General features: G+C 38.8%; 2 protein-coding genes across 3 annotated transcripts; one reads left to right on the top strand and one right to left on the bottom strand.

The window, feature by feature from the left end:
- Positions 1 to 1,196: 1,196 nt before the first annotated feature.
- Positions 1,197 to 6,052, bottom strand: pole3 (polymerase (DNA directed), epsilon 3 (p17 subunit)). Its single transcript, XM_086143884.1, has 4 exons — positions 5,615 to 6,052; positions 3,858 to 3,943; positions 3,564 to 3,682; positions 1,197 to 2,132 (listed from the first exon to the last, which is right to left on the bottom strand). The coding sequence occupies exons 1-4, from the start codon at positions 5,678 to 5,680 to the stop codon at positions 1,954 to 1,956; spliced, it is 450 nt and encodes a 149-aa protein (XP_086000010.1). The 5' UTR covers positions 5,681 to 6,052; the 3' UTR covers positions 1,197 to 1,953.
- An 11,999-nt stretch (positions 6,053 to 18,051) lies between these two features.
- kmt5b (lysine methyltransferase 5B) lies at positions 18,052 to 26,589 on the top strand. 2 transcript variants are annotated; one of them, XM_086143878.1, is made up of 10 exons: positions 18,052 to 18,303; positions 20,283 to 20,540; positions 20,618 to 20,765; positions 20,932 to 21,097; positions 21,177 to 21,286; positions 21,432 to 21,598; positions 21,738 to 21,757; positions 21,841 to 21,977; positions 22,184 to 22,383; positions 22,697 to 26,589. In XM_086143878.1, the coding sequence occupies exons 2-10, from the start codon at positions 20,372 to 20,374 to the stop codon at positions 24,172 to 24,174; spliced, it is 2,595 nt and encodes an 864-aa protein (XP_086000004.1). In that variant the 5' UTR covers positions 18,052 to 18,303; positions 20,283 to 20,371; the 3' UTR covers positions 24,175 to 26,589. The 2 variants fall into 2 exon arrangements, with proteins under 2 accessions (XP_086000004.1, XP_086000006.1); XM_086143880.1 differs by lacking the exon at positions 18,052 to 18,303 and adding an exon at positions 18,369 to 18,513.
- Positions 26,590 to 27,526: the final 937 nt, after the last annotated feature.

Raw genomic sequence — 27,526 nt, 5'->3', positions numbered from 1 at the left:
ATTTCGAAGGTATTCATCCAAAGACTAGTGGATACATAGATTTGTAGTTCTGTCTCATTTACCAATGAAAGATTAAATGGTCTCCATATATAGGGTTGTCATTACTGAACCTTTTAAATGTGGTTTTCCCCCCTCAGACCAAACAATGCCAGCAGATCTAGAGCTAGAAAACCCTCATTGGAAGCTATAGGAGGCTGTTATTTGTGCGAAAGGAGGACCTACTAAATATCGATGTAATTTTTTTCGGTTGGGCTGCCCAAATCATGCACCTGCCTACTTTTGTTTAAATAATCATTGCTCGTAAATCCTACAAACTTCATTTCACCTCAAATATCACTGCCTGCTTTATGATATATATAACTGAAAGTGCTGATCTGAACAACCAATGATTCATAGACGAAAATCTAGAAAATGATCAGGGGTACCCACATTTTTTCATATGACTCCTGAAACATGCTGTTTTCAAGCCAGTATGGAGCAGTGCCTAGAGAATAACCAAGTTGATAGTTACTGTCTTGGCAGGCCTCTGGGTAGCCAAGTTATGATTTCATGCAATTCTTTTGCTTACTTTCAAACTGTAACTTCAACAAAAGTATAAATGATCCAAAGATTTGCAAGATAGGACAAAATTATTCATAGCCTATCTTGACCAGATATAAGGAAAATGTCCTGAAACTTAGCCATTTCACAAAATAGTTGAGCTCTGCCTTTTCCAGTGTTCATGACCCAGGTTAACCTCATTTATTCCCCCATTTCTGCCTCAGAATTTCTCTCATTCAGAGGAACTCACTGTAAACTGTCAGTGCATAAAATTAATATTGCTACAAAAAGCCAATAGCAAAACAAGCTCACTCAAGCCAGATTTTTTCCAAAATCTTGAATCTTTTACCAGGTATTTATGAAAAATTCTGACAATCTTTTGAGTCTGTCAAGACATTCAAAAGTGACATGTTATCAAGTGATATTGTGTGCAGTAACAAGTGGCCCACAAACAACTGCACATCCATTCACTCAATGAGCACTTTTATTGAAGAAACAATTTTGAATCCAGATATTTAAACTACAAAATATTTCAAGGCGTTTAGTGGAATTTGGTTTGCAAAACATCTAGTCCAAAGTCTTATCATGGATTTTTTGATTTTTTAAATTCTTTATAGCTGTGATGTCCAAAAACAAAATAAAGTATAGAATTATGAGACATTTTAAGTATCACGTTTTATTAATTTGTTTTTAATATCAGTATAAAAAACAGCCAATAAAGCAGGAAACAGAAAAGTAAATTGATAAAAACCAAAGTAACAGTCTGGTGACAAATTTTCTGAATTGTGATTTCATAGTACTTAGCAACAATGTCGTTTTTGGCCACAATTGTCATTACATGTATTATTAGAGTTAACAGAATGGCTCATTTAGGAAAGAATCACCCACCTCCAATTTCCATTGTCAGTATTCTTAAGTTTCAGTTTGTTCAGAAAATTAAGTGTTTTTTTTTTAATTGCCAAAATAACAGTAGGTCAATTTGGACCACATATAAAAGAAAGACACATTTGCAGAAAAAGAAAAAAAGGGTAGTTGAAAAACCCTATTGCCAATAAAACTAGTTTTATGCTAGTTGGCATCCACACCATTTATCTGGAAGTCTAAGCTATGACAGGTTTTTTTCTCAATTGTTTTTCTTTTAACATTAAATATATAAATGTAATCCTCTTACCCGTGATGCAGACTCAACATGATAGAAATACTAAATGGAGCCAGATATTAGGAAGCGCGCATTGTTTTGTGCTTTGATATAACATACAGGTGCTGGAAGACAGTAAAAAAACAGCATCACACTAACAATGATGTAGCTGCACCTTCTATTCAACTCTGTCAGAGGTTTCTAAATGTGCCTCATCAGGGTGGTGAAGTTCAAGTCTCAAAACTCAGGGCTCACATGGCTACTGGTGATTGTCATCAGTTTTCTACCTCCTCTTCCTCCACCTCGTTATCTGCTTCAGGCTCTTCCTCCATGCGTTCGTCCTCCTCCTCTTCTTCCTCCCTGCTCTTGTCATTCTCAGAGTCAATTTTCTTCTCTTTATCTTTGCGCTTCTGCTCTGACACCTCCTTCTTTCCCTTCTGGCCCTTTTTGTACACTGCAGAGGAGCATAAACACCCACCATCAACAGAACAAATGCCACAACAAACACCAATCACAAACTTGGAAATTAAATATATTAAAAGCATATATATTAAATTACAATTAAATACATAGGTTGTCATTGTTACAGCCTTGGGAGAAGAAATAAATGAAATTTATTTTATTCATAAGAAGAAAACATTTTTATTAGTGACATTTCAAACATCCAATGCAACAAGTGCTTGCCTAAAGTGTTAGTATGTTATGCACTGAAACTTTTCATACCATCTGGTAAGTTCCTGACCTTAAAATATTTTGCTCTGAAAGTTGTGGAAGCTAAACTGCAACATTAAGATATATTGGGTATACATTTCATTGACATATTTAAACGCTAAGTTGTATACCCCTCAGAGATTATTAAAATTCTATTAAAACGTTTAGTTCTAGTTCTTGTGCTAGCTGTAGTTGGTCCTTTAATCAGATCTTTGGCCATGGGTATACTTTACAATCTGCCAAAAGATCTGATTAAAATCGTGTTTCCACCTGCAGGTAAACTGTCTGCACATGATCTTGGTAACTTAAGAGGCATCTTAACACCAAGCTGAAACAGGGGATACTGTTTTTGAATGAGCAGATCAGATTCAGCAATTAAGATGTCACCAACCTGTCTGCATGAGTTGCTATGATAATAATTAGATGCTACTATATTGGTGACAAAGATTTCCAATGTGGAAGCATGACAAATGGCCAATAGCCCATGAGGTCCACCCAATACCATCCATTAACATGGTTGCCAAACAATAAGCACTATTTTTAAAAAGCCATCAAGATTCTATAGAGGTAAAATTAGTTATAATATCAGGAGGATAATACCACAAGGTCTATCATGGACACAGGTAGGTTTTTCCACAGGGTTCTGAAATAGTATTCTGTAATTAATTAGGTAATTAATAAGGTGATTTTGTAATTGTTATAAACAAACACAAAATCACTGATTCTATTTTTTTATCTTGTGTTCTGTACCCTTATAATACTTCACTATGGAGGATTTGGTTGTCATTCTTTGATCAAACAAGAATTTATATGGACTTAAAGAGATTTAAAAAAAGGATATTCCAACAGCCAGAAAGAATGTATATTTGTAGTTTGCTACATGTTTTGTTCATATAAAAATATAACAGCTACTTAACTGTAAACCAAACTCAAGAGATTATGATCTCACAGGTCAAAGATTAATAAACATTTGAGCAAGAACAGGGATGTCACCATCTTGGCAGAAATCACTTAACTGGTATATATATCCCTTGGACAAGCTTTGCTAATAATAACAATAATAATAATCATCATCATCAAATACTTTACCTTTTGTATCATTATTACTATTAATCAGATGGCTATTTGCACATCCTTTTTCTACCTGTGCAAACTAAAATCATGAGGGACTGACCTTCCAAAGCTTCTCTGAGAGGCTCCAGGAATCGTTCAAATTCCATTTCCTCCATTGCAGCCAAGACGTCACCGGCATTCAACGTTTTTCTTTTTGCTTTCATGGCAAAATTGTTTGCACTGTAAAAGCAGAAAGAGAAAACATAGCAAAAAAAGAAAACATATGCTGAGCATTTTAAAAAGCTAATTAAAATGTATTTTGCAGGTGCATCAGCATCATTTTCTCATGAATTAAAGTGGGTTTCATGAATCAAAAACCTTTTACTGCTTTAGGAGGATTTTCTGTTATTCTTACCAGGACGTTGCATACAACACAAACACACTTGCAGCTTGGGAGATTGCTCTCCTTGCTTCCTTTGACACATTCACCCCATCTGGGAGCTGTTGAAAACAAGCGATGCGGAGGAGTCATCTAAAAGCTGCATACACGAGCAGGCACGAAAGTACTGCTGTGTTTACTCAAGGACAAATTCTTCATACACACAGAGCAATTGCAAATATATGACCACTTTTTTTTTTGCTTGAAAAGCATTTCATTCTACTCTTGTCTGAAAATAGCTCACTGAAAATAACAAATTACAGAGGACAATTAAGTCTAGGGCTCGGTCACTAAAAAAACTGTAACGTCTCAATGCTCATGAGAATTAAAAAAAAAAACTATATCTCACAAGTTATATTTTTTTACAGAAATTTGCCACAGTGAGACAACACAAATACAATGTATTTCCATTTTATAATGTATGGAGACATTATGGTTGATATTAGGGTGATCTTTATCTGTGACAAAAATCAGTTGCAACTTAATTATAGTAATCAATTAGCTAAGATTTGTGAGGAATAATTATTTCAGCAAAAACTGATAAATTCTGACACCTGGGGCAAGGAGGATTTCAGGCATCTGCATTTAAGTATTTATTAAATACCTACATGTACACTCAGTGTAAGTATCAAAACACAAGACACAACCCTAGGCAAAAAATTAAGAGGAGTTGGGGAAAAAAATATCTGAAAGACTCAGCAAGATTTAACAGGCAACTAAAAATAACTACCAGGACTGTGACACTTTTCCATCACTTATTTCATTTGCATTTATAACATTCACTTATATGTAAACAACACTATGTAGGTGAGACATCCAAATCTCTTGGATTGTGTATTTAACGATGACTTTTTCATATAAACCACTTTGATACAGTGTTTTCTAAACATACGTAGTTTTAATATGTTCATTTTTAATGTTATAATCCTCATCCTTTTACAGCCCTGCTTGCAGCTAACCTGTCATCAATTGCAGTATTGATTATAGTAATTTGGCAGTATTGCTTTTTTGATATTTGTTTATGTTATGCAGTCCCAGAATTGAAAAATATCCCTTTCTTAACAATTCACAAGCAGTTAATTTTACTTCAGACAGACTTAAGTTTACATTTAGCATGATTGTGTGTGAACGTAACAGCTTGAAAACAATGAACGGTCCGTCTAATTTGACTTTGTGCACATCGACAAACAAGGAATGTTGACAGTTTGAGGAGATCCTTGACAAACAGCACAATTCTGAGGAGATCCCCCGATTGCTAGGAGCCTATCCCAGCTGTCATCGGGCGAGAGGCAGGGGACTGTTCGCCAGTCAATCGCGGGGCCACATGCATAGACAAACAACCGTTCATTCAAACTCCACACAGAAAACCACGTTAAACCAATCAGTAATATCACCACGCCTCTGAAAATGAACTGATAATTTAGTTATTTTAGTCCACGTTTAAATTGCACTTAGTTTCAATCAAGGAGGCCAAATTAAACGACACTACCGCTTAAGTTAATGTAACGTTCGTAACGCAACGTCAATGTAACGTAACGAGATTATGTTATGCTAACTTGATTGTCACTGAACGTTGGTGAACGGTGATTAAAAAAGTAAACATTAAACTCATTGTTAAAACCTGTATTAATAACAAAACTTATATGAGGAGGTTTGTAGCAATTTTATTCCAATTCTTTTTCAGAGGGGATGTCTGGATGAGTTACGCTTGTGGGGGTGTTAGCAGGGCTCACCGCCTCCTTGATGATGCGAGTTATAACCGCGTTGGGAAGGTTCAAGTCTTCTGGTCTTTCTGCCATTTCACGATGCGAGAATTCACACCGACTCAGAGGGCAGTTTATCCACCGGGCTCCCACCGTCCACGACCGGAAAAGTTTGCCGTTGCGAGCTTCAGCTCAGAATTAACGATGTCGTGCTAACTTGAGCTGCCAATAGAAGCTACTGGAGAAAGTAAGCTAACCTCATCAACTCGCGCACTCCTAAGTCTGATCTCTAGCCGTCGACGAAGCGCAATTTGAGTTAAACATTAATATTTATATGCTTTTCCGGCATGTAGGTCCAAACACTGTATGGCCATCAGAACACATTTGTTTTGTGGCGTTTCCCGCGAACCTTCGTCGTCAACTTTCAACTCCGACCCCTGACTCTGACGAATGCATTACGCTAGATTTCTTCGCTTTCTTTTATTTTCGGCAGGCGAGATGCCACGTAGCGCATTGCTGCCTCCCACAGGTCATTAGGAAAACTTCATTCAATTAGCTTTTCTGAAACGGAATTTGTATATTTGACATGTACAGTCAAGAATAATCAACTATTTTTTATAATAAACCATAATTTTAAATAATCCGTTTTTATAACAGTGGGTATTACAGAAATAGTTATTGAGGAAACTACTGCCATGAGGGAAGGCTTTGGAGAGGATTTCCCCCCCAACGGATAATAGCAGACCCCTGAATGTCACAGTCAACGTTATTGTTGTCATTAAATTTTACATATGTAGGCTCCCCATCCCAATGTAAAATGGAAAGTTGTGATGCCAAATTATGACGCGCAATGATGTATCAAAGGGAACACACACAAGGGGGGGGGGGGGGGGGGAGAGACAATGTCAAACAGAGAGGCACATAGGAATCTGTGATGTCACAATGGGCAGCACAATGAATATTCAACTAGTCTAATTCATAACCCAACCATCTCTTCATTTGCCTCTGATGCAATAATGACTTTCAACATTTGATTACTTTTGGTTTGCCATACGAATTTATTAGTGAAGTAAAATTACTAGACAAAGGCAAGCAGTAACTCTAGCTGCTCAATGCCAACCCGACTAAATCCTCACAAACATCATCTAATGATTTGGGCAAAACGTAATTTCTTTAAAATTGAATTGAACTCACTAAGGCAAACAACTCTACCTTTTACAAACAAAGTTATTTCTAAGCTTTAGGTATGTTTTATCTTTTTGAGGATCTGTATCATCTCATCTTTATTGTATTTTTTACATGTTTGTTTTGTAATGTGCTCGGGAGCATTGTGTCCAAAAAATGTTGGCCTTTTGATTTGCTAAGACAAAGTCTTAGCAAAGATCTTCAGGATTAGTCCTACGAAGAGTTCAGTGATCACAACCAAACTTAGATATTTTGTTTGCATTTTTTTTTTCCTGAAATTTCCCTCTGACATCATTGACAAAGCAATTGGGCAATTTTTTTTTAAAGAAATTAACCCTGTATCGACTGATGACTGATTTCATATCACTCAGGTAAATGGCAATTTTTGTCTTTTACCACTATCACCTTTTACACAGTTGGGAGTGACATTGACAGATAGATGCTCATCATAGGGAAAACTGTGATGTCACAAAGGGAGGCATTGTGCTTAAACTGTACCATTCAATGATGAAGGTGCGAAACCATGCAGAGGGAGCTCATTGACAGAGAATGTTGCACTGCCATGCATGGGAGCAGTGGTTGTGAGATGTAACCCCTTTTCTTCAGTGACAGAATGTCACTCAAATTCATAATTTCACAACTCATCCGCTGAGATAGAAATAACAGATAGGCAGATATAAGTGTATTCACCTTTGTGTTTGAATGCAGATGGATTCATTCAGCTAGTCCAGTTGATTTAGATGTTATATATACTTCATCAAACTTTTGTAGTGAGAATGGAAATTAATACATTAATCACAGCCCACTAATTTAACCACATTTAAATGTACCTGGTAAAAAAGCCTTTTAAAATTGTGGCAAACTGAAAGTCTGTTTTGTCACTGAAATTCATCAACCTTATTAAAATATAAAAGCAGGTTAGAGGGAACATGATCAGTTAGCAAGATGCTGGCCAGATGTTTCTGACAATGAAGGCAGAGAAAAACACTACTGATGCGATCATTTGGAATTAGGTTCTTTTGAATTGCTTGTTTTTTCAGTGGTGTTTAAACATAGGGGTTGATGGGAAAAACTGGAAAATTGCCCAGATGTGTGAATGAGACCGTGCATAGTTGTACGTCTCATAATGTGTCCCTGTGATCGACTGGATGTTCCACAGTGTACCCCGCCTCTCGCCCGTGATAACTGGGATAGGCTCCAGCATCCCTGTAGCCCTAAGTGCAGAATAAGCAGTAGATCGTGAAATGAATTACCTTAAACATAGGAAAAATTATTTATATTGTAGAAAATGGTCTCACAGCTGATAATAAACAAATGACAGCCGAATATTGTGGAGGAATATCAGCAACACAATTGACAGAGAAGAATAACTGCCCATGAAATTACATTTGGCGGTGATAATGAACCACATTACAGAGATGAAGGCACAGAAAAGATGACTTAGCAGATTTCTAGCTCACACCTTCTTTACAACTAGAATGAAAAAGATCAGTGTTGGTTGGCTGAAAAAAGCATTAAGTTGGTTTCCATGGTAGCTGCCTTCCCCACAAATTAAGCAGTGCAGTGCAGCTGAAGAGGATATGAGGTGGATTTCTACACCCACATAGTTCAAGTTTCTGTAGCTGTTTTTTCAGGCAGCATTCCAAGTTACTGAAGTTTATTCACATCAAACTATGTTGCTGGAATAATACTTGCAGCCACTATTTCATTGTGTTCATCAAACATGCCTTCTTCTTTTCCTTGTGGCTTTTCCCTTCAGGGCTCGCCCTTGAACTTTCTCCATCCAACCCTATTCTATGTATCTTCTTCTCACACCAACTACCTTCATATTCTCTCTCACTATGTCCATAAATCTTCTCTTCTCATGCCTTGCACCTCTAATTGCAGCATCATTCTACCACTATATTCACTATCCCTCCTCTGTACATGGCTGAACCATCTCAGTCTGGCTTCTCTTACCATCTCTCGAAAACATCTAACATGTGGTGTCCCTCTGATAGATTCAATCCTGATCCTATCCATATTTGTCACCACCGAAGAGAACCTCAACATCTTCATCTCTGCGACCTCAAGCTCTGCCTCCTGTCTTTTCATCAATGTCACTGTTTCTAGGCCATTCAGCATCGCTGGTCTCACCACTGTCTTGTACACCTTTACTTTCCTGTTGGCTGATATTCTTTCATTACATAGTGCCCCTGACACTTTTCTCCACCCATTCCAACCAGCTTGATCCCGTTTCTTTACCTCTTTTCCACACTCTCCGTTGCCCTGGACCGTTGACCCTAAGTACTTGAAATCCTCCGACTTCTTGGTCTCCACTCCCTGTAGCCTCACCATTGGTTCCTCTGAGTCACAGAGTTTGAAAAAGAAAAAAACACACATACCCGCTGCCCAGTCAGGGATGGGTGCGGGATTAAAAAAGGTTGACTGAACAGAGCTTTGAAAAAAAATCTGCACACCAAAAGTGCTTTAAAAATAAAGATAAGTTATTCTACATGTTGTACAAAAATTATTCTCGCATAACGTTATGAGCAAACATAGGCTGTTCCTCAGATGCTTACCAGAGATATGTGTTAGAACAGAGTTTTTTTTTTTTCAAACCCTTCAGTCCTCTCATTCACTTACATATATTCTGTCTTGCTGTGACTAACCTTCATTCCTCTCCTTTCCAGAGCATACCTCCACCTCTGGATTTTCCTCAACCTGTTCTCTGCTCTCACTACAGATCACAATGTCATCTGCAAACTCCTCCCTGAAAACCATATCTTCTTGTTCTTCTTTCACTTCAGGGGTCGCCACAGCGAATCAGCTTTCTCCATATAACCCTATTCTCTCTATCTTCCTCTCTCACACCAACTACCTTCATATCCTCTCTCACTACGTCCATAAATCTTCTCTTTGGTCTTCCTCGAGACCTCTTGCCTGGCAGCTCCAACTCCAGCATCTGTCTACCAATATATTCTCTATCCCTACTTTGTAAATGACCAAACCATCTCAGTCTGGCTTCTCTGACCTTCTCTCCAAAACATCTAACATGTGTTGTTCCTCTGATACACTCATTCCTGATCCTATCCATCCTGGTCACTCTCAAAGAGAACCTCAACATCTTCATCTCTGCAACCTCTAGTTCTGCTCCTGTCTTTTTGTTATTGTAACCCATACTGCATGTTGATCTCACCACTGTATTGTACACCTTTTCTTTCATTCTGGCCGATAGTCTTCTGTCACATAGTACCCCCGTCACTTTTCCCCACCCATTCCAACCTGTTTGGACCTGTCTCTTCACCTCTTTTCCACACTCTCCATTGCTCTGGACTGTTGACCCCAAGTACCTGAAATCCTCCAGCTTCTTGATCTCCACTCCCTGTAGCCTCACCGTTCCACTCGAGTTCCTCTCATTCACACACATACTGTATATTCCATCTTGCTGCAACTAACTTTCATTCCTCTCCTTTCCAGGGCATACCTCCACATCTCCAGATTTTCCTCAACCCGTTTTCTGCTCTCACTACAGATCACAATGTCATCTGCAAACATTATAGTCCATGGAGATTCCTGTCTAACCTCATCTGTCAGCCTGTCCATCACCATTGCGAACAAGAAGGGGCTCAGAGCTGATCCCTGATGGAGTCCCACCTCCACCTTGAACTTCTCTGTTACCCCTACAGCACAATGTATCACTGTCTCACAGCTAGCATACATGTCCTGCACCAGTTTAACATACTTCTCTGCCACTCCAGACTTCCTCATACAATACCAGAGCTCCTCTCTTGGCACCCTGTCATATGCTTTTTCTAGTTCTAAAAAAACAAAATGCAGTTCCCTCTGACCTTCTCTGTACTTCTCTATTAGCATTCTCAACGCAAATACTGCATCTGTAGTACTCTTCCTAGGCATGAAGCCGTACTGCTGTTCACAAATGCCGACTTCTGCTCTCAGTCTAGTTTCCTATACTCTTTCCCATAACTCCATTGTATGGCTCATCAACTTGTGCTACTTTGTGGTCTACAATAGTCATGTCTTCTACCCTTGCCTCTCTTTCATTTTCCTCATTCATCAGCTCTTCAAAGTACGCTTTCCATCTTTCCATCACTCTTGTAGCGTCTGTCAATACATTTCCCTCTCTATCCTTAATCACCCGGACCTGTTGTACATCCTTTCCATCATTATCTCCCTGTTTCACCAACCTGTATAGATCATTCTCACCCTCCTTACTATCCAACCGAGCGTACAAGTCATCGTACACCCTTTGTTTTGCCTTTGCTACCTCTATCTTTACCTTACATTGTATCTCCCTGTACTCTTGTCTGTTCTCTTCAGTCCTCTTAGTATCCCACTTCTTCTTTGCTGACCACTTTCTCTGTATATACTCCAGCACTTCCTCATTCCACCATCAAGTCTCCTTATCTACTTTCCTTTCCTTCCTTCGGAACTGAATTGACTGAATTGCACTTTTTATAAGTCGCTTTAGATAAAAGCGTCTGCCAAATGACTGTAATGTAATGTACCACTACTTTGCAGTCACTGATCTCTTTCAGATTACCGCATCTATGCAAGATGTGGTCTGCCTGCATGCTCCTACCTTTGCTCTTATAAGTTACCCTATGTTCCTGTCTTTTCTAGAAAAAAAAGTACTCACTACAGCCATTTCCATCCTTTTTGCAAAGTCAGCCATCATCTGTCCCTCTGCATTCCTATCCTCGATACCAAACCTGCCCATCACTTCTTCATCGCCTCTATTGCCTGCACCAACATGCCCACTGAAGTCTGCACCAATTACCACTCTCTCATCTCTGGGGATATTCTGCAACACTTCATCTAACACATTCCAGTGCTTCTCCTTCTCCTCAAACTCCCATCCCACCTGTGGAGCACATCCACTAACAACACTAAGCATCCCACCTTCAATTTCCAGTTTTAGACTAATAAGTATATCTGACATGCTTTTCACCTCCAGGACATTCCTCACAAACTCGTCCTTCACGATAACTCTCACTCCATTTCTCGTCCTGTAGTAGAACTTAAAACCTGCTCCTAAGCTTCTAGCCTTACTACATTTCTACCTGGTCTCCTGGACACAGTATATCAACCTTCCTTCTCTGCATCATGTCAACCAACTCGCTTTCTTTTCTTGTCATCGTCCCAATATTCAAAGTCCCTACTCTCAGTCCCAGGCTCTTTCCTTTCCTCCTCTCTCTGCTTCCGAACACGCCCTCCTCCTCTTCTTCTTGTTCTTGTTCTTCGACTCACAGTACAATCAGTCCCAGACTCTTGCCTTTCCTCTTCTCTCTCTGCTTACAAACAAGCCTTCCTCCTCTCCCCCTCCGACCCACAGTAGCCCAATTTCGACTTGTTCCCTGTAGGTTATCGGTACCAATGGCTGTTGTTAATAGGCCACGACCGATCCGGTATGAGCTTCTTAGGTTCAATTCGCATTTTAAGTTTTGTCACAAGTTTTTCGCCGGATTCCCTTCATGACACAACCCTCTGCATTATCCGGGCTTGGGACCGACTCAGAGAGACATTGGCTTGTGCGCCCCCTGAGGCTGCATTTGTTCATCGAACATGCCTACATGTTTCAAACCAATTCCTTACAAAACAGCCTGTCCTGCAACTTCATGTTTGAGGTCGAATTGAAGCTATTTTGTGGAATCAATTCACAATCATTGTAAGTTCTGTCATCCTTACACTGAGAATCTCTTACGAATAATTCATAACTGCCCAAGCTGATGTTTTGGACTAGCTTTGCATGGTTAACGATTGTGATATAATGTAGGAAGAGAAAGAACAACAATAATTAGGACAATAATGTTAGCAGTATAATATACTTCCTTCCTCTGTCTTCACCTCAAACTCAATAGCCTCAAAGTTTTATTTTTTCCATTTTCTCTGTTCACAAATGTCAGTATAGTCTAAAAGTTGTTTAAAAATTTGAAGGACAGGACCGTACAGCATCTGTCAGATTAAAATGTTAAAATTTCCTCACATTCATGTAACATTGTCTTATCAACAACAACAACAACAACAACAACAACAACAGCAACAGCAACAACAACAACAATAACAACAGCAACAGCAACAGCAACAGCAACAGCAACAGCAACAACAACAACAACAACAACAACAACAACAGCAGCAACAACAACAACAACAACAACAACAACAACAATAATAATAATAATAATAAGGGTGGTATGCTGGAGTTTGCATGTGTCTCCCTGGGTTTCCTCGGGTTCTCCCACAGTCCAAAAACATGCAGCAGGTTAATTGGAAAAAATCAAATTGAGGACTTTAAGGCAATTAAAATCTGTGTTGAGGCCTTGATACATGTGAGGAACTTGTGTGCAGCTGATTTATCTAAGCAGCAAACCACTGCTGATGTTGTGAATGTAAATGAGGTGGAATAGAGCACTAATGATAAACCATTGAATATGTACTATAACGATCCAACCCCTGAAAGATGCTTCTAGATAACACTCTACAAAACTGAGATGAAATGCACTCAAGTGATCTACCAATGAAATTGTTGAAAAAAGCATTTGGACCCATTTAAAAGTTTCAATATCACATGCTTCAATATCACAGGTAAAAGAGTAGTATTTCTAGAAAAGAAATACTTAGAATGAGATATACTAAGTATGAAAGTTAATCATTCATCATCTCAATGTTTTATAGTAGAATTTAGGTTATTTGGGTTAATGGTACTGCCACATTAATTTGCATTTCACTGCTGTAGGTGCTCATGGTTCAATGTGGATCTAACTTAACTTCCCTGTACTGGTCATCTGTGTCAACGTCATCACTTTATTGCAAAAATATATTTAAATTATCCAAAAGCCTGACTTCTGCTTTGTGATGACATCTTTTCTCGTTGAATGATTGAGTGTTTAAGAAGTGTAAAATAATATAGCATCCAATATGGATTTTACAGCCTGCAATCTAAGAATAGCTATGATACTTACACTTATGACTTAATGTCATAAGTGTTGTCAAAAACATGATGTCAACAGTAAATTGTAATAATGAGTTCACAGAAATAATGGGTTTCAGAAAATTCATATTGCTTTCACACAAATCAGGAGAATCATCAAGTTACCTAGAAATGTGTAGTAAAAGTATTAAAAAGCGTAAAACCACTGTTTGTCAAAGACAAAGAGTAAGAGATAGAATACCTAACCCAAAATGAGACTATGATTAATTGTTGTGAGGAATTTGGGAGAGTTTTTGTGTGTAAAAAGCGTTGTTTTCCTGCTTGCAAAGTAAACATTACATTACATTACAGTCATTTGGCAGACCCTTTCATCTAAAGCGATTCACAAGAAGTGCAATTCAGTCACCGAAGATCCAAAGTACTAGTAGTCGGAAGTCAGAAGTGACCACTCAACCTAATAGCCATCTCAGAACCATATACATACATACATACATACATACATACATTAATTTCATCCTTATTTATTTATTTATTTATTTATTTATTTATTTATTTATTTATTTATTTATTTATTCATTCTTTTGTTCAGTAATTTATTTATTTTGGGCGGGGGGGGGGGTCGGACGGTTGGGGGCTAAGTGCAATTAGTAAGGTAGTGCTTGGTGAAGAGGTATGTTTTCAGTTTCACGGCAAACATCCAGACCCTCAGGAATAATCATCATTCATGCACCCTTAATAGACTTGCTCTCAGTGTCAAATGGAAAATTCTTTGTTGGGGCAATACAAAGTTATAATCATGAGGCATTGTGTTATGAAATGAATCAGCACGAGGTCAGTGTCTACCTTGGAAAATGTCACCTTCACCTCTATGGTACACCATTCTTGAGAAAATAGTAGGTGGAGAGATGGAGGCAACATGTTCCCCTTCATGTCTTTTAGGGCACCCTTGATATTTCGATAAGAAAATTTAAAACGACATTCAAGAAACATGAAGGAGGCCAGGCTGTTGAAGAAAAGTGTGGGGAGGTTGGGCTGCTCGGCCTGCAGTCCACACGCCTGCAGTCCACACAAGTTGCACGTTTATTTTTTTATTAACATTTTTTTCTCCAAAAATACTTAAAATGGTCCTCTTCTGAATTTTGCTTTGGCTATCCAAGAGAAAAATTCTGACAAATTAAAGAAGAAAAAAGGAAAACAATATTAATTTTCTGTCTTGCACAAAGAAAGCAACTGTACTGTAAGGGTTGTCATTTGGCCATTGGTCTAGCTGACATCTAAGGATCGGAGTAAACAGCAGCACATTCATCTATTTATGAATTATCAGAAGACAAAATTGATGAAAGATGGTGGCTACAATAAAATATTCTTGTTACAATAACAAAAGTTTTGAACCAAAAATTTTGGTGTTTTATGATTAAGTATGATTCAGGATTGCTGTCAAACCTTTGAGGAAAGGGGAAATAATTGAAACAGGGAAGTTTATAAATCCAAAACAAAAAGGCAGGAGCAGACCATGAACAGCAGTGGTATAGACCATGAACAGCAGTAGCATAGAGAGACATGTGACCAAGCATAGGAAGGGACTTTGTTGCATTAAATTCCATAATATGATGTGGATAAAAATGTATAATATAATAATGAATAACAAAATGAAATGAAACAATTACTTGCAATAGTCAAAAAGAGAGCATAAGCAATAGCAATAGACGGGAAAAGTGTGTGCAGTCTGGAGCTGAGACGCTGTTGGCATTAGACACCCTTGAATTTCATTATGCTATTGTGTACTTTTACTTCAGTTCACCAATACAATAAATATAAGTGTGGACCTTTACTCAACTTCTGTATTTTCATATCGCATTAACTAGTAAGAAAACAAAGAAGAAAAATCAATGAAGCTTTATATTATATATAAACTGTATAAATTGTACAATTATCTAAAACACTATGAATTAGCTATTAAGCTATTTTGCTCTGTTCATTCAGTAATGTTGAAAGTCAGTGAGTGGCACGGTGGCATAGTGAGACTTTTGAGTGGTATGTGTCCCACCTCTCACCTCATGACAACTTGTTGCCTACAGTTCCCTTGCACGATCCAGTGTGCAAGATGTCAAATTTTAGATAACAACATGGCTGAAATCGGACCTTCACAGGACCTTCCCTTCACTTGAGTAGTAAAAATGTGCATTTCCAAATGTTGAACCCTGGGGTGGTAAGCCATATGTTAAATAAAATAATGGACGGTGGCACAGGGGATAGCGCTTCAGCCTGACAGCATGAAGGACCCTCGTTCAATTCAGGGGACTTTACTGTGTAGAGTTTGCATGGTCTCTCCGTGTCTGCATGGGTCTCTCTGGTTTCCTCCCACAGTCCTAAAACAAAAACATGCAGGTTAATTGGAAAAAAAATTGGGAAAATTGCCCCGAAATGAATGAGTGAGTGAATGGTTGTTTGTCTATATATGTGGCCCTGGGATTGACTGGCGACCAGTCCTGGGAACCTGAGTGCAGGATAAGCAAAAGAAGATGTATGGATAAAACTATGTAGATGGCCATAGGACCATTCATACATTTTCAGTCTCTTCTGAGCTGCTTGCTGTTGATGCTTGTTGTTTGAATTGACAAAAAACATCAAATATAGTGTAGTTACTTCCATCTCAACCAGTGTCCTTTTGTAATGAACTAAAAATAATATTACATTAAAATTTTCAGCAAAGGAAATGGGAGCTGAATCAAATCACTACAAGAATTTTCACAAGCTCAATAATAAATTGTTGAGAAAAAAATCTCTCAATTTCCAGTGGCTGTTTTCCATAAAATGCTTTGAGATATCCGTGCAAAAGGGAACAAGGTCTGGGTATAGGATGACAATTATAACCTCATATTTTTTTGGTGAAGCAATAATTAATGCTTACTCTTATGGAGGGGGGCCGATTTGATTTCAAAATCTGTGCAAAAGCCTCTGACAATGGAGGGTACTAATCAACATCAGCCAAAGCGCCTGAGTGAACCTTGTGTCAAAAATATTTTATGTGGTTGAATATTAACAAAAATCATTGAAAAATACTAATATCCTTTCTTGCATTTATATTCATGAGGTAATCAGAAAACAGGGTTTAATTTTCAAGTATTATTTGGCTCGCTGTCATCTTATGATGTTTGTGAAATCTGAGATATGGATCACCCCCTTCATCCCACCTTTTCCCCGCGTGTTGTCACAACATGTACTGAAAAAAATAATTCAGAAAGCAGGCTGGTCATCAGGGTGGAGCTAGCAAACTGTGGAGAAGAAAAAAACATGCACCGTAAAGAAAAATGTGTGTCCTCAAAACTTAAGAAACACACCTAGGGGCTAATGTCCAAAAAGGCCTCATTTGTAAAATATTGTGTGGCATCACATGTAAATCTAAGCATGCCATTATCATACTTTATACATTGCCATATACTAATGCTTGTCATTTTATTATTGTGGATAATAAGATGCAACAGACATATTTTCATGAGCAGTATAGATAGCTTGATAGTGCTATTTGAAATCTAACTCCTGACATGACAGTGGTTGTGAAGAAAATGTGGTACATCAAACTATTATCGAAAAAAAATGTTATTGTGTAAAATCCTATTTTGTGGTAATGACTGCATTTATCATCCATCAATAGCTTCCCTCTTGCATCAGTGTATATGTCAACCATAGTGCACATTGACGTTGATTTTTTTTCAAGTTTCTGTCAAGTTTAGATACACTGTGCGGCTCTGTGATTTCTGTCTTCCTTTAACGTATTGTGATGTATTGTGATGTATTTTGTGTGTGTGTGTGTGTGTGTGTGTGTGTGTGTGTGTGTGTGTGTGTGTGTGTGTGTGTGTGTGTGTAAAATGCAATTTGAGTGTAAAATATAATTTTCATAAAAGAGCTTTCTCGAGCTTTTACCCCTCAGTTGGAAATTACAGTTGTGATCATTTCAAGCGTGTTGTCACATTGGATTTTTTGAGTATGACTCGCGTTTTCTAAAGTTATTGTCAAATTGATAAAATAATATTTTGCTTCGTTTTTCACGTTTTCCTACAAAGGCATTAATCTTAACGTCGGCTTGCATTATGTCACGGTATTAACGTCTATATCACTGAATGCAAAAATGCACATCTAGCGTCACAATTACAGTATTGAATAACAATTAGATATTTTGTGTAGTTGTGATTAGAACTTTACTTGTTTCGCCTTGAGATTCACCGTATGTGAGATCGCATGTAAGAATCGCAATTCCCGCTGCTATAAGATCCTTTAGGGAAGCGGCAATAGGTTTGTTTATGCAGTACTACTTTAGTGTGCATCCGACAACTTCTGCTACAACCCGGGGTGCCAGTTATGTACAGTTTATGAAACATCTCGGCGAAAAGTTGTCTGCATGTCGGTTTTCGAGCTCCATCGTCTTTCCCAGCGTTCCGGCACCGACATGCGGGGACGTCTGCGCGTTCGTTGGATCTACTTTCTTTTGGATGGCCGTGCTGCGCCTTTCTCTCCCTTGCTTGGCCGCCATCTTGAATTTTAATGTTAATTTCCTAAAAAAAATGTGTTTCCTGTGATATTCACGGTGTCGTGCCAAATTTGGGTGAGTTTAAAGGAGTGGTGCTTTAATTCGTGATTGTTTGACTAACAGACAGTGTGCGTACGAGACGTGTTTGTTTCGTTTCCGTTGTTGACTCAAGACATTTAATGATACCATCGCGTGAAAATTGTCTCAGCTTATTGCTATTGAAGTGCTTCTATTATCATAAATAACCACCGAATTGTCGCTTACGCTACGAAGCTGCCTTGGATGGTATGTTTATAGGCAAGCCAGCGATTGGCTTCTAAAATGAACGATTGACTATATGACTTCCACATCAAATAAGCCTAGCTAATCTTAGTATGTTAGCAAGGGTTTGCTACGGTATGTCAGTGGTTTGCAGGTAGGTAGGTTAATGTTGGTCACTTATTTGGACTTGTGTGTGGTTAATTCAGATATTGTCGTCGTTTGTTTGGTGAGCATACACTCAACATTCCACATTCGCCATCATAAGGGAATAATTAGACTTTGTCTTCACCGTTGTCTGTCACAAACTGTTAGCTAACGACGCTAAGTTAGCAACACGATGAAGTTTGATGCTAGCTGCAACTGTTCTTGTACAAGCCGAGAAGTATATTCTGTTAATGTGGGATAAATCAGCAAGGGTGTCCTGTAATGTTCGCGATAAATATTTGGCATTTGGGCATGCCTGGCGGCGTAAATGTTACTTGACTGCTCGAATGCGTAGCATGAATTCGGGATACCCAAGCGTTTTGATGTCACTGTATTTATTCTTGGAGTATAGTCTTCTATATGCCAGTATACCCATCATATTTTTTTGTCTTTGTGTGTCTTAATGTGCACGCTATCCGCTGGTGTTTCCGTGGTCGAAGACCAACTCTAAGTTGTTTGGTGCAGAGTGCCATGGCTTTCTGCCGGCGTCTGCTGCACGCTTAACCATCGCGGCCGAGCATCTATTTGGCGTCGCCTGTGGTGGTTAGCTCCGTGCTAACGATGTGAATGGGTGGATATACGGCAGTTGTTAGCAAACAATGCAAGCTAAATTGATAACGCCAATGCAATCTCGGCCTCAAGTGTCAATGTGGCCTTCCGGGTTCTACAACCTTCTCTAATTCCTACAAAATGATCATTAACGTGGATAGTGTCACAATATTAGCAGCTATCACGAAGCATTTATGCATCAATTAAATATATGCTCGTTCTCTTCGCGACGCATTCGCAGTTTGGAAAATAAAAAAAAAATCAATGCTTGTTCTGCACATTGCTTGATGCAGTCGATGCGTACTTGATTATTAATGTGATCTAACGCCCCACATATTTTCAACATTTTTGTGTTGGGATGATAGGAGAGAAATTTACTGTTGCATTTGACAGAAACTGGGTGCAGCATTTGGGGTTACCGCTAGGCGGCGGTCCAGGCCCATTTATAACCCCCCCCCCACCCACCCCGTTGAAGCCTGCCAAAGTGTAAACAACACCAGTCACCACCAGGGAAATTGACTGGTCCATGTCAAATTCTGCACTTCACCAATGGCCAATATAGTTACTAATGCTTGCTGCAGCATAGATTGATAGCCTTTATGAATTTGTTGCCTCAGATAGACCCGAAAGTTTTTTTTTCACATTGTTAAGCAAATGAGAATGGCTTGTATTCATAAGTTTGCTGTGTGTACATTAGACATGTTTTAATGATAACTGCATGTGTTTGAGGGGAGGATTCCCTTGTCAAGCTGAGTATGCATCTGGTGCAGTCACATAGCGTTGGTTAGGGTCACTTATAGTTACTTCTTCCAAGATGTGTAATAAGCTTAAACTCTCAAAAGGACAAAACATTTTTCTTGTTTTGTGACCAACATTTTCAATAGTTGCATTTCTTGTCCTCTGGAATTGGTGTAATGAATTATGTCAGGGTTGTTGTAATCCTGTTAAAGTGAGGAACAGATCTGACAGCCCATTTTTATCCCATTTCCTCTGAGAAGTTCATGCTGTGGTCTAATGATATATATTTTTTTCTTTTCCAGATTTCATACTTTAGACCCCAGTCTTACCCAAGCAAGAGTGTTTCTTCACTTCAGAGACTAAATGCAACTGGACCAGGGGGATTGTGGGTATGAAGTGGCTGGGCGAATCAAAGAACATGGTATTAAATGGCAGACGACACGGGAACAAGTTGACCGGCGAACAACCTGTGAGCCAGAGCCAGACTCGATCTCAGCATTCACAACGGGCATCCTTGCGGCACAACAAAACCCACCCCCGAAACCGAAGATGTAGCCGCAGTAAGTTAGTATGCTAAAGATAATAACTGCTTAGTTAGCAGTTAAATGACTAACATCAGCCTGTTTCTTTTCTGTAGGGTTTCATGCAGCCAGCCTGGAGGCAGAGAGGCGTTATGTGCCCTCCTCAGGAATGACTGCCAAGGAGTTGTGTGAGAATGATGATCTGACCACAAGCCTCATTCTTGATCCCTACCTGGGCTTTCAAACTCACAAAATGAACACTAGGTCAGCAGATTTGTCACAGCAGAATTACTGTATAATCCAGCAGCCTCTTGACAGGCTCATAAATATATTCAGATTAATTTGCATGTATGAGTTTTCCTCAAATTTCTCTTTATTTAATTTTGTACTTTTTGACATATGTTTGTGGGCTTTCAATGTGACCCTTAAGATTCCGACCAATTAAGGGGAGACAGGAGGAGTTGAAGGAGATCATCGAACGCTTCAAGAAACATGACAACTTGGAGAAGGCTTTCCGAGCATTGACATCAGGAGACTGGTCCCGAAGTCTTTTTCTCCACAAGACAAAATCACAAGAAAAGCTCTTCAAGCAACATGTAAAACTACTACCTTAAATTCAAATACAAAATGTTAATGTATTTGAATACTAGATGACTAATTGAATGTTCTCCATAGGTATTTGTGTATCTACGGATGTTTGCCACAGATAGTGGGTTTGAGATTCTTCCTTGTAATCGTTATTCATCAGAGCAAAATGGAGCTAAAATTGTGGCAACAAAGGAATGGTGAGGTCATTCTGCAATTTGTTAATTTCCAAAATTTCCTCTTCTGTCTGTACTACACATTACCCTCATAAAAGCACGATAATACAGGCTTACATAATCTGAACTCAATAATTAATAGTCAATAACCAAAACTAATGTTTTTCAGGAAGAGGAATGACAAGATTGAATACTTAGTTGGGTGCATTGCTGAGCTTTCAGAGAGTGAAGAGAACTTACTGCTCCGACATGGGGAGAACGACTTCAGTGTCATGTATTCTACTCGCAAGAATTGTGCACAACTCTGGCTGGGGCCAGCTGCTTTCATCAATCATGGTATAAGACCTTTACTTCCTACTTAAAATTTATTGGTTAACAACATACTGATGTAAAAAATCTGTTACCTGTCATCCAGTCTTTCAAAGACAGTAATTTTGTTTCTTTGTTTCTATTGTGCTACCCTTTTTTTTCCCAGACTGTCGGCCAAATTGCAAGGTAGTTTCCATTAATTTTTTTAGACTAAAGTCTTGGTTATTCTAAACTTGAAAGCATTGCACATTAATTTTTTGTTTTTCCAGTTTGTATCGACAGGGCGGGACACCGCCTGTGTGAAGGTCTTGAGGGATATAGAGCCAGGAGAGGAAATCTCCTGTTACTACGGAGACGGCTTTTTTGGGGAAAACAATGAATATTGTGAATGCTATACATGTGAACGGTGGGTTAAAATCTATGAATGCCAAGTGTCAGTAATTTTAAGGAATAGCTCGATAATTTCAGTCTATAGAATGAAAATGTAAACTGTGAAAGTATTGTAAATAAAAATCTTATGTTCCTTTTAATTTTAATTTGACAAGTTTTCCCAATACAAATCACAATGATTTCTTGAGTAGATCCCCCCCCCCCCATTTTTTTCTCCCCCAGACGTGGCACAGGTGCTTTCAAATCTAAAGCTGGACTGCCTGTGGAAGTGCCAGTGATCAACAGCAAGTATGGTTTGCGGGAGACAGACAAGCGTCTAAACAGGTTGAAAAAGTTAGGAGAAGGAAACAGGAGTTCGGATAGTCACTCTGTTGGCTCCCACACGGACATAGACTCTCAGGAAATGCCAAAAACACATCAATGTAAGAGTTCTCAAAATGTTGATCCATCCTGATACAATATATGCTGCATCGTTTCAGATTCTAAACACAAAACTATTGATTTTCTCTTGGCAAAATGACAAAGTTGGTGTCTTTGTAGTATACTTGTGCATTTAGTATGTTTATGATGCCAAAGAATGACAAGATTTATGTAAAGTCACATGCCTGATTTTCTCAATTATGCGTACAAATTTTTGTACTTACACAAAATGTATGATTGCAACCTTAAATCTCAGTATTATGTTGTATCAGGGAATTTGTTTTATTAATACGTGCAACTTTTCTTTTTTTCCAGCTGCCAGAAAAAGAACATCATCATCCTCTGGCCTCAAGTATAAAAACAGGACTCAAACCAGACAGACTATGTCAAAAGCCCTTTCTACCTCATGCTCAAAACAAGGTCGCGTAAACAATAACAGGGTACCAAAGAGACTAAAATCCCAACCCAAGCCTTCACTAAGTAAAGTCCAGTTGCGGAGTCGCAGGAGGGGCACGGAGCCCAAGGCATTGGCCAAAGGAGAGACTTGCCAGCTGGGTCTCAGGGACTCAAAGGTGTCACTGTGCAAAGGTGTCTCCATCAAGAAGGAGAAAGATGGACAAGAATTGGTGCAGCAGACACTGGGCCAGCGGGGCTGCCTGACACGTCATGCTGCAAAGGAAAATGGTAGTTTACCAGTTGTCCAAAGCAGTGAGGGTAGCCAGTCTTCAACATACAGAACTCGCAGGTCTACTAGGACCCTTGTAAAAGCCCAGGACACAGCAGATGGTGTCAAGCTAAAGCGCAGTGCTATGCATGGCTTGAGCCCAGTCTGTGGTGGAGTGGTTGTTAAAACCGAGCCGGCTGACATTGAGGAGTATCTCTGCCATGGGATGGGACTGGAGCAGCCAGCATTAGACCCTGGCTATGCTAGAAGAGGCTCTTGTACCAGACGGAAACGACTGGCAAGGCTAAGGACCGAGCGGCCCATTAAAAGTGAGGACTCGTATGGTGAGCCCTTCATGCCGGTGGCTACTGGTCACACAGCTAATTACCCAGATTGTGGGAATGTGTTGTTGAGCTTCTCCGACCGACATAGGGACTACAATGGAGTGGCTAATGGCAGCAAATCCCTCCGCAGGGACAAAGGTAAGAGTAGCTGCCGGTCACAGGACAAGGGGAAGAAAAAGCGCCAGATCACGCGCTATGATGCCCAGTTGATTCTGGAGAACAACACAGGCCTCCCTAAACTAACCCTCCGCCGGCGGAGAGACAGCAGCAGTAGCAAGACCAATGATCCAGATGTCATTGGCTCCTCCAACCTATCTGCCTCTACAGTCAACTCGGCTTCTCCCAGCAAGATTAGCATCAAGTTCAGCAAGGATCATGACAAGGACAAAGGCAGCTCTTACATAGCCAAACTGAACAATGGCTTTGCCCCTGGTGTCCACAGTAACTCCACCAAACTGAAGATCCAGCTGAAGAGAGAAGACGATGCACGAAGGATAGCCCAGATCAAGGCGGATCAGGTGTCCTATAATGGGGACATGAGTCAGAGTTTAGAGGCCAGGAATGGAGGCCATCGGACCCAAAAGGTCATTGCAGAACCTTCATCTGAGGAGGACAATGAGGATGAGGAGGGGGATGATGATGACTACTTTGACAATGAATTTGAAGATGATTTCATTCCACTTCCCCCAGCAAAACGCCTCAGACTCATTGTGGGCAAAGATTCTATTGACATTGATATCTCCTCCAGGAGGAGAGAGGATCAGTCCCTGAGGCTCAATGCATAAGTTGTGGAGCTCATCACTCCTTCCCTGTAAATAGAGATGACTTGCTAATCAACCCATGTGTTGATATAAAACGTACAGTAATTTAAAAACAAACAAAAAGCTCAAAAAATGAAAATCTGAACATTACTAAGGGGGCTGTTGACCTAAAACAAATCTCTGTTCTTCACTTTGTCAAGTTTTTGATTTAAGTTAATAGATTTAAAGCAACATAATGTAACAATTATACCTTAGAATAAGAGCTTGAACATAATTTTAATGGTGCATTGTCTTGTAATCCTTACACTCCACACGCTAAATACCTGTATTAGCATGTTACCCAAGCCACAATCTTTCCGCAAACCCTCTGCATAGTGCGTAGACACATCTGAAACCGTTTTTTTTTTTCTCAAGAATTTAGAAAGCAATGTCTTATTTGCAGACACTAGCATGGTAAAAATCTTTGACTCAGATTTGGCTGCAGTGCCACCTATAGGGATGTTAGCTATACGGCCGAGGAAAATTTTCATATCAAAAATTGCACACAATAGGAACTCATTATCTTAATGATTTTCTCATTTGAGAATAATGTTGCATACTTGCTTCTTAAATTTCAACACAATGTTATGCACCAGTGGCTAGTAATAAGCACTTGTGGTAGCAGAGGTTGCTGTTGCTGCTTTAGTGGTTGCATTTTGTTGCTTTAAAAGTGCGTCACCCTGTGTATTTCTGTGGTGTTTTAACAACATACTATGCAGGAATTTGCCAAGTTGTCCTATAATTGTTTCAGAGCAATCTGGTCGATCTGAAGTGAAAAACAAGAATTTGTTTTATGTTCAACTATTCCTTTGTGTGGATGCACTTGTTATATTCATAATGGACATGGATATTGTAGAAAGTGTACAGTATGGTGACTATCCCCTCTGTCTCATAGGCAGGTTTTATTAAAGGTTTTTTTTGTTTGTTTCTTTTTGTAACTTTTGTGTGGCAAACCTTACTGAATTATGCAGTATGGTGCAGTTGGTCCAGAGGCATTAGAAGATCCATCAGTAAGTTAATTTTGATTCAGGTGCCATGTTCTCATTATCCCGGTATCTTCTTGGGGGAAGGATTAATTTCTCATCCGTTGACCGTTTTGAGTAAGCTATGAATTTGTTCTCAGAGAGACCTGTAGCAGATCTGTATCACTAACGGCTTGGTCTAATTCCAACAGTTGTACTGTTCATTTTCAGAGAATCGTCACCTTACAGGTCCTTTGAATGCTGTAAATATGTTAATTAAACTGCAGATTTCCAAGAAATAAAGCACACAAAATTTTGTAATCAGTCGATTACAATCAAAATGTTTTGGAATACATGTATTATACTTGTTTTTTATGTTTGTTTTTCCCTCTTCATTTGGAACATACTGGGTAATGCAAACATGGCACCCTCATAAACAACAGGGGAACTCGATTATGACTATACTTTTGTAGGCTGATATGTCTAAAAGTAATGTACAGAAAGACTGGCTCATGTCACTCCGCAAAGTCATCATGTTTTCTGACCAGTCAAATCCTGATTAACCCAACCTGATCCAGCAAGCAAATGATGTGATGTGCATTGGCGTTAAGAGTTTGGGGTTTAAAATCACATTGTATGAAATGCACTTAATAGTTTAGAAACTTGTATTGTTTCTCTGGTGCTACTGTTAAATTACTGACACTTTGTAACTGGCAGCATTAACCTTATTAGGCACAAACTCTGTTCAAATAATCATTTTTAAATATTTAATTTATCTATAGCCAACTTATCTGATTTCTCTACAGCAGATAAGCTTTCAGTTGTTTGTGTTTGCAACATTTTAAAGTTACTGTATCTCACAGCATTAGGTGCCTTAACAACAACCTTTTTGACGCAGACCAAATTTATAGTGCAACAAAACAATTGAGTGAAAATGCTAAGCCATTTTGCTTCCCCATGGAAATATTTACACAAATCCACTGTCAGTCCTTCTGTATATTATTTTTGTTGTATGGCGATAAGTCAACTGCCCAATAGATTAAGGGATCAACTGAGATGAATGTTAACCCACTCTTGTTGTGTTAATATGTAATGTTCATATCACCAGCAGCTAATCACCGTTCTGAACCTGGCTCAGTCTGTCCTCTCCCCCCTCGTCAGACGTCTCCATCCTACACTGTAAACTGTTCCAGGTGTACCGTCTGTGTGGTCTTTGTCCAATAGACAGCTGTCGAGTTTTTTCCAATTGATTCAAAATGGAAAAAAAAATGTGAATAGTTTGCAGACATTTTAGCGTGTTGCGTGGGTAGTGGGAAACATGTAAAGAGAATTAAAAGTGGGCAGTGCATATATTGTCCAATATGTAAATCATGTGAACACATCTTGTACTTATTTAACATTTTTGAATACTTGAAAACTATATAAAGTTTCTTTGTGACTCTTGTCTCCTGAGCCTGTTTTGAGGTTTTAGTTAATTGAATCCTGTAATTATAGTGTGCAGTTCATTTATGTCTTACTGATTAAGCCCTACTTAAATTGATAGGGTTAAAGTTCCTCAGTAAAACAATGGAATTGTGCAAAGATTATTTTTTCATGAGTTGCATCAATATGTGTATGAGTTTTATTTGGCATGCAAATGGTGCTTAAAATTAGTCACCAAAGAAGGGTTTTAAGTTGCTGAGAATGCTTATTTGATTTTAGAAACCTATAATGTTGTCAAACACCCCCAAAATCACCTAAATCAACATACACAAACATGAAAAAATTAGTTTGCAGTAACAGTCAAGACTTTTCTCACTATTGATTGTTTTGAAAAATATATGTGAAACCAACAAATACCCATATGTGAGAAATGTGGACATTTTAAAGTGCAAGAACTGGTGCATTATGGACCCACAAATAAAATCAGTATAGCAGTCAAAGAGAACGTGCTTTTTTACGTTCAATGTGATTTAATCATTTATAGAATCCAATTTACTCAAATTATCAATAAAATTCCGTAAGAAGGAAGCAGTGTGAATGGTCAATTGACAGGCATGGTGAATTTTGAGAAGATCCCAAGAAATATTTCCTGTCTATCCGTATTCATGAATACGAGACAGCAGCATAGATTAGGAAGACACACCTCTGCCCTCAGCACATCAATTCATTTTTATTTATGTGTAATGTATCTATCTTTAACTCAGCAACATAATAGGTAAATATAGATAATAGACAAAGTTTATTTAGTTTAAATTTCAAGGTATTTTGGTCATTAAATACGTCAATAGATCAAATGTATTTTTTTGTGTATGAAGATTTTAAATACGACCTTGTTGATATTTTTGCAGACTAATAACGTGTTCGTGTATTCTGTTACGTGACTATGCGCGCTG

Source organism: Fistularia commersonii, chromosome 3 (assembly GCF_037954325.1).
Source record: "Fistularia commersonii isolate RoL2024-O1a breed Wild chromosome 3, RoL_Fcom_v1.0, whole genome shotgun sequence".
Lineage (NCBI taxonomy): Eukaryota > Metazoa > Chordata > Actinopteri > Syngnathiformes > Fistulariidae > Fistularia > Fistularia commersonii.
The sequence above is the reverse complement of the archived record's forward strand: the minus strand, read 5'-3'. Positions and strand labels throughout refer to the sequence as shown.

What these genes read in the sequence shown, in the direction of transcription:
- pole3 (XM_086143884.1), bottom strand. Translation starts at nt 5,680, where the DNA reads ATGGCAGAAAGACCAGAAGACTTGAACCTTCCCAACGCGGTTATAACT. An exon ending in CTCGCATCATCAAGGAGGCG is followed by an intron (nt 3,944 to 5,614) that starts GTGAGCCCTGCT and finishes TGTTTTCAACAG; the next exon opens with CTCCCAGATGGGGTGAATGT. An exon ending in TCTCAGAGAAGCTTTGGAAG is followed by an intron (nt 2,133 to 3,563) that starts GTCAGTCCCTCA and finishes GCTCCTCTGCAG; the next exon opens with TGTACAAAAAGGGCCAGAAG.
- kmt5b (XM_086143878.1), top strand. Translation starts at nt 20,372, where the DNA reads ATGAAGTGGCTGGGCGAATCAAAGAACATGGTATTAAATGGCAGACGA. An exon ending in AGCTGCTTTCATCAATCATG is followed by an intron (nt 21,599 to 21,737) that starts GTATAAGACCTT and finishes TTTTTTTCCCAG; the next exon opens with ACTGTCGGCCAAATTGCAAG. An exon ending in ACTGTCGGCCAAATTGCAAG is followed by an intron (nt 21,758 to 21,840) that starts GTAGTTTCCATT and finishes TTGTTTTTCCAG; the next exon opens with TTTGTATCGACAGGGCGGGA.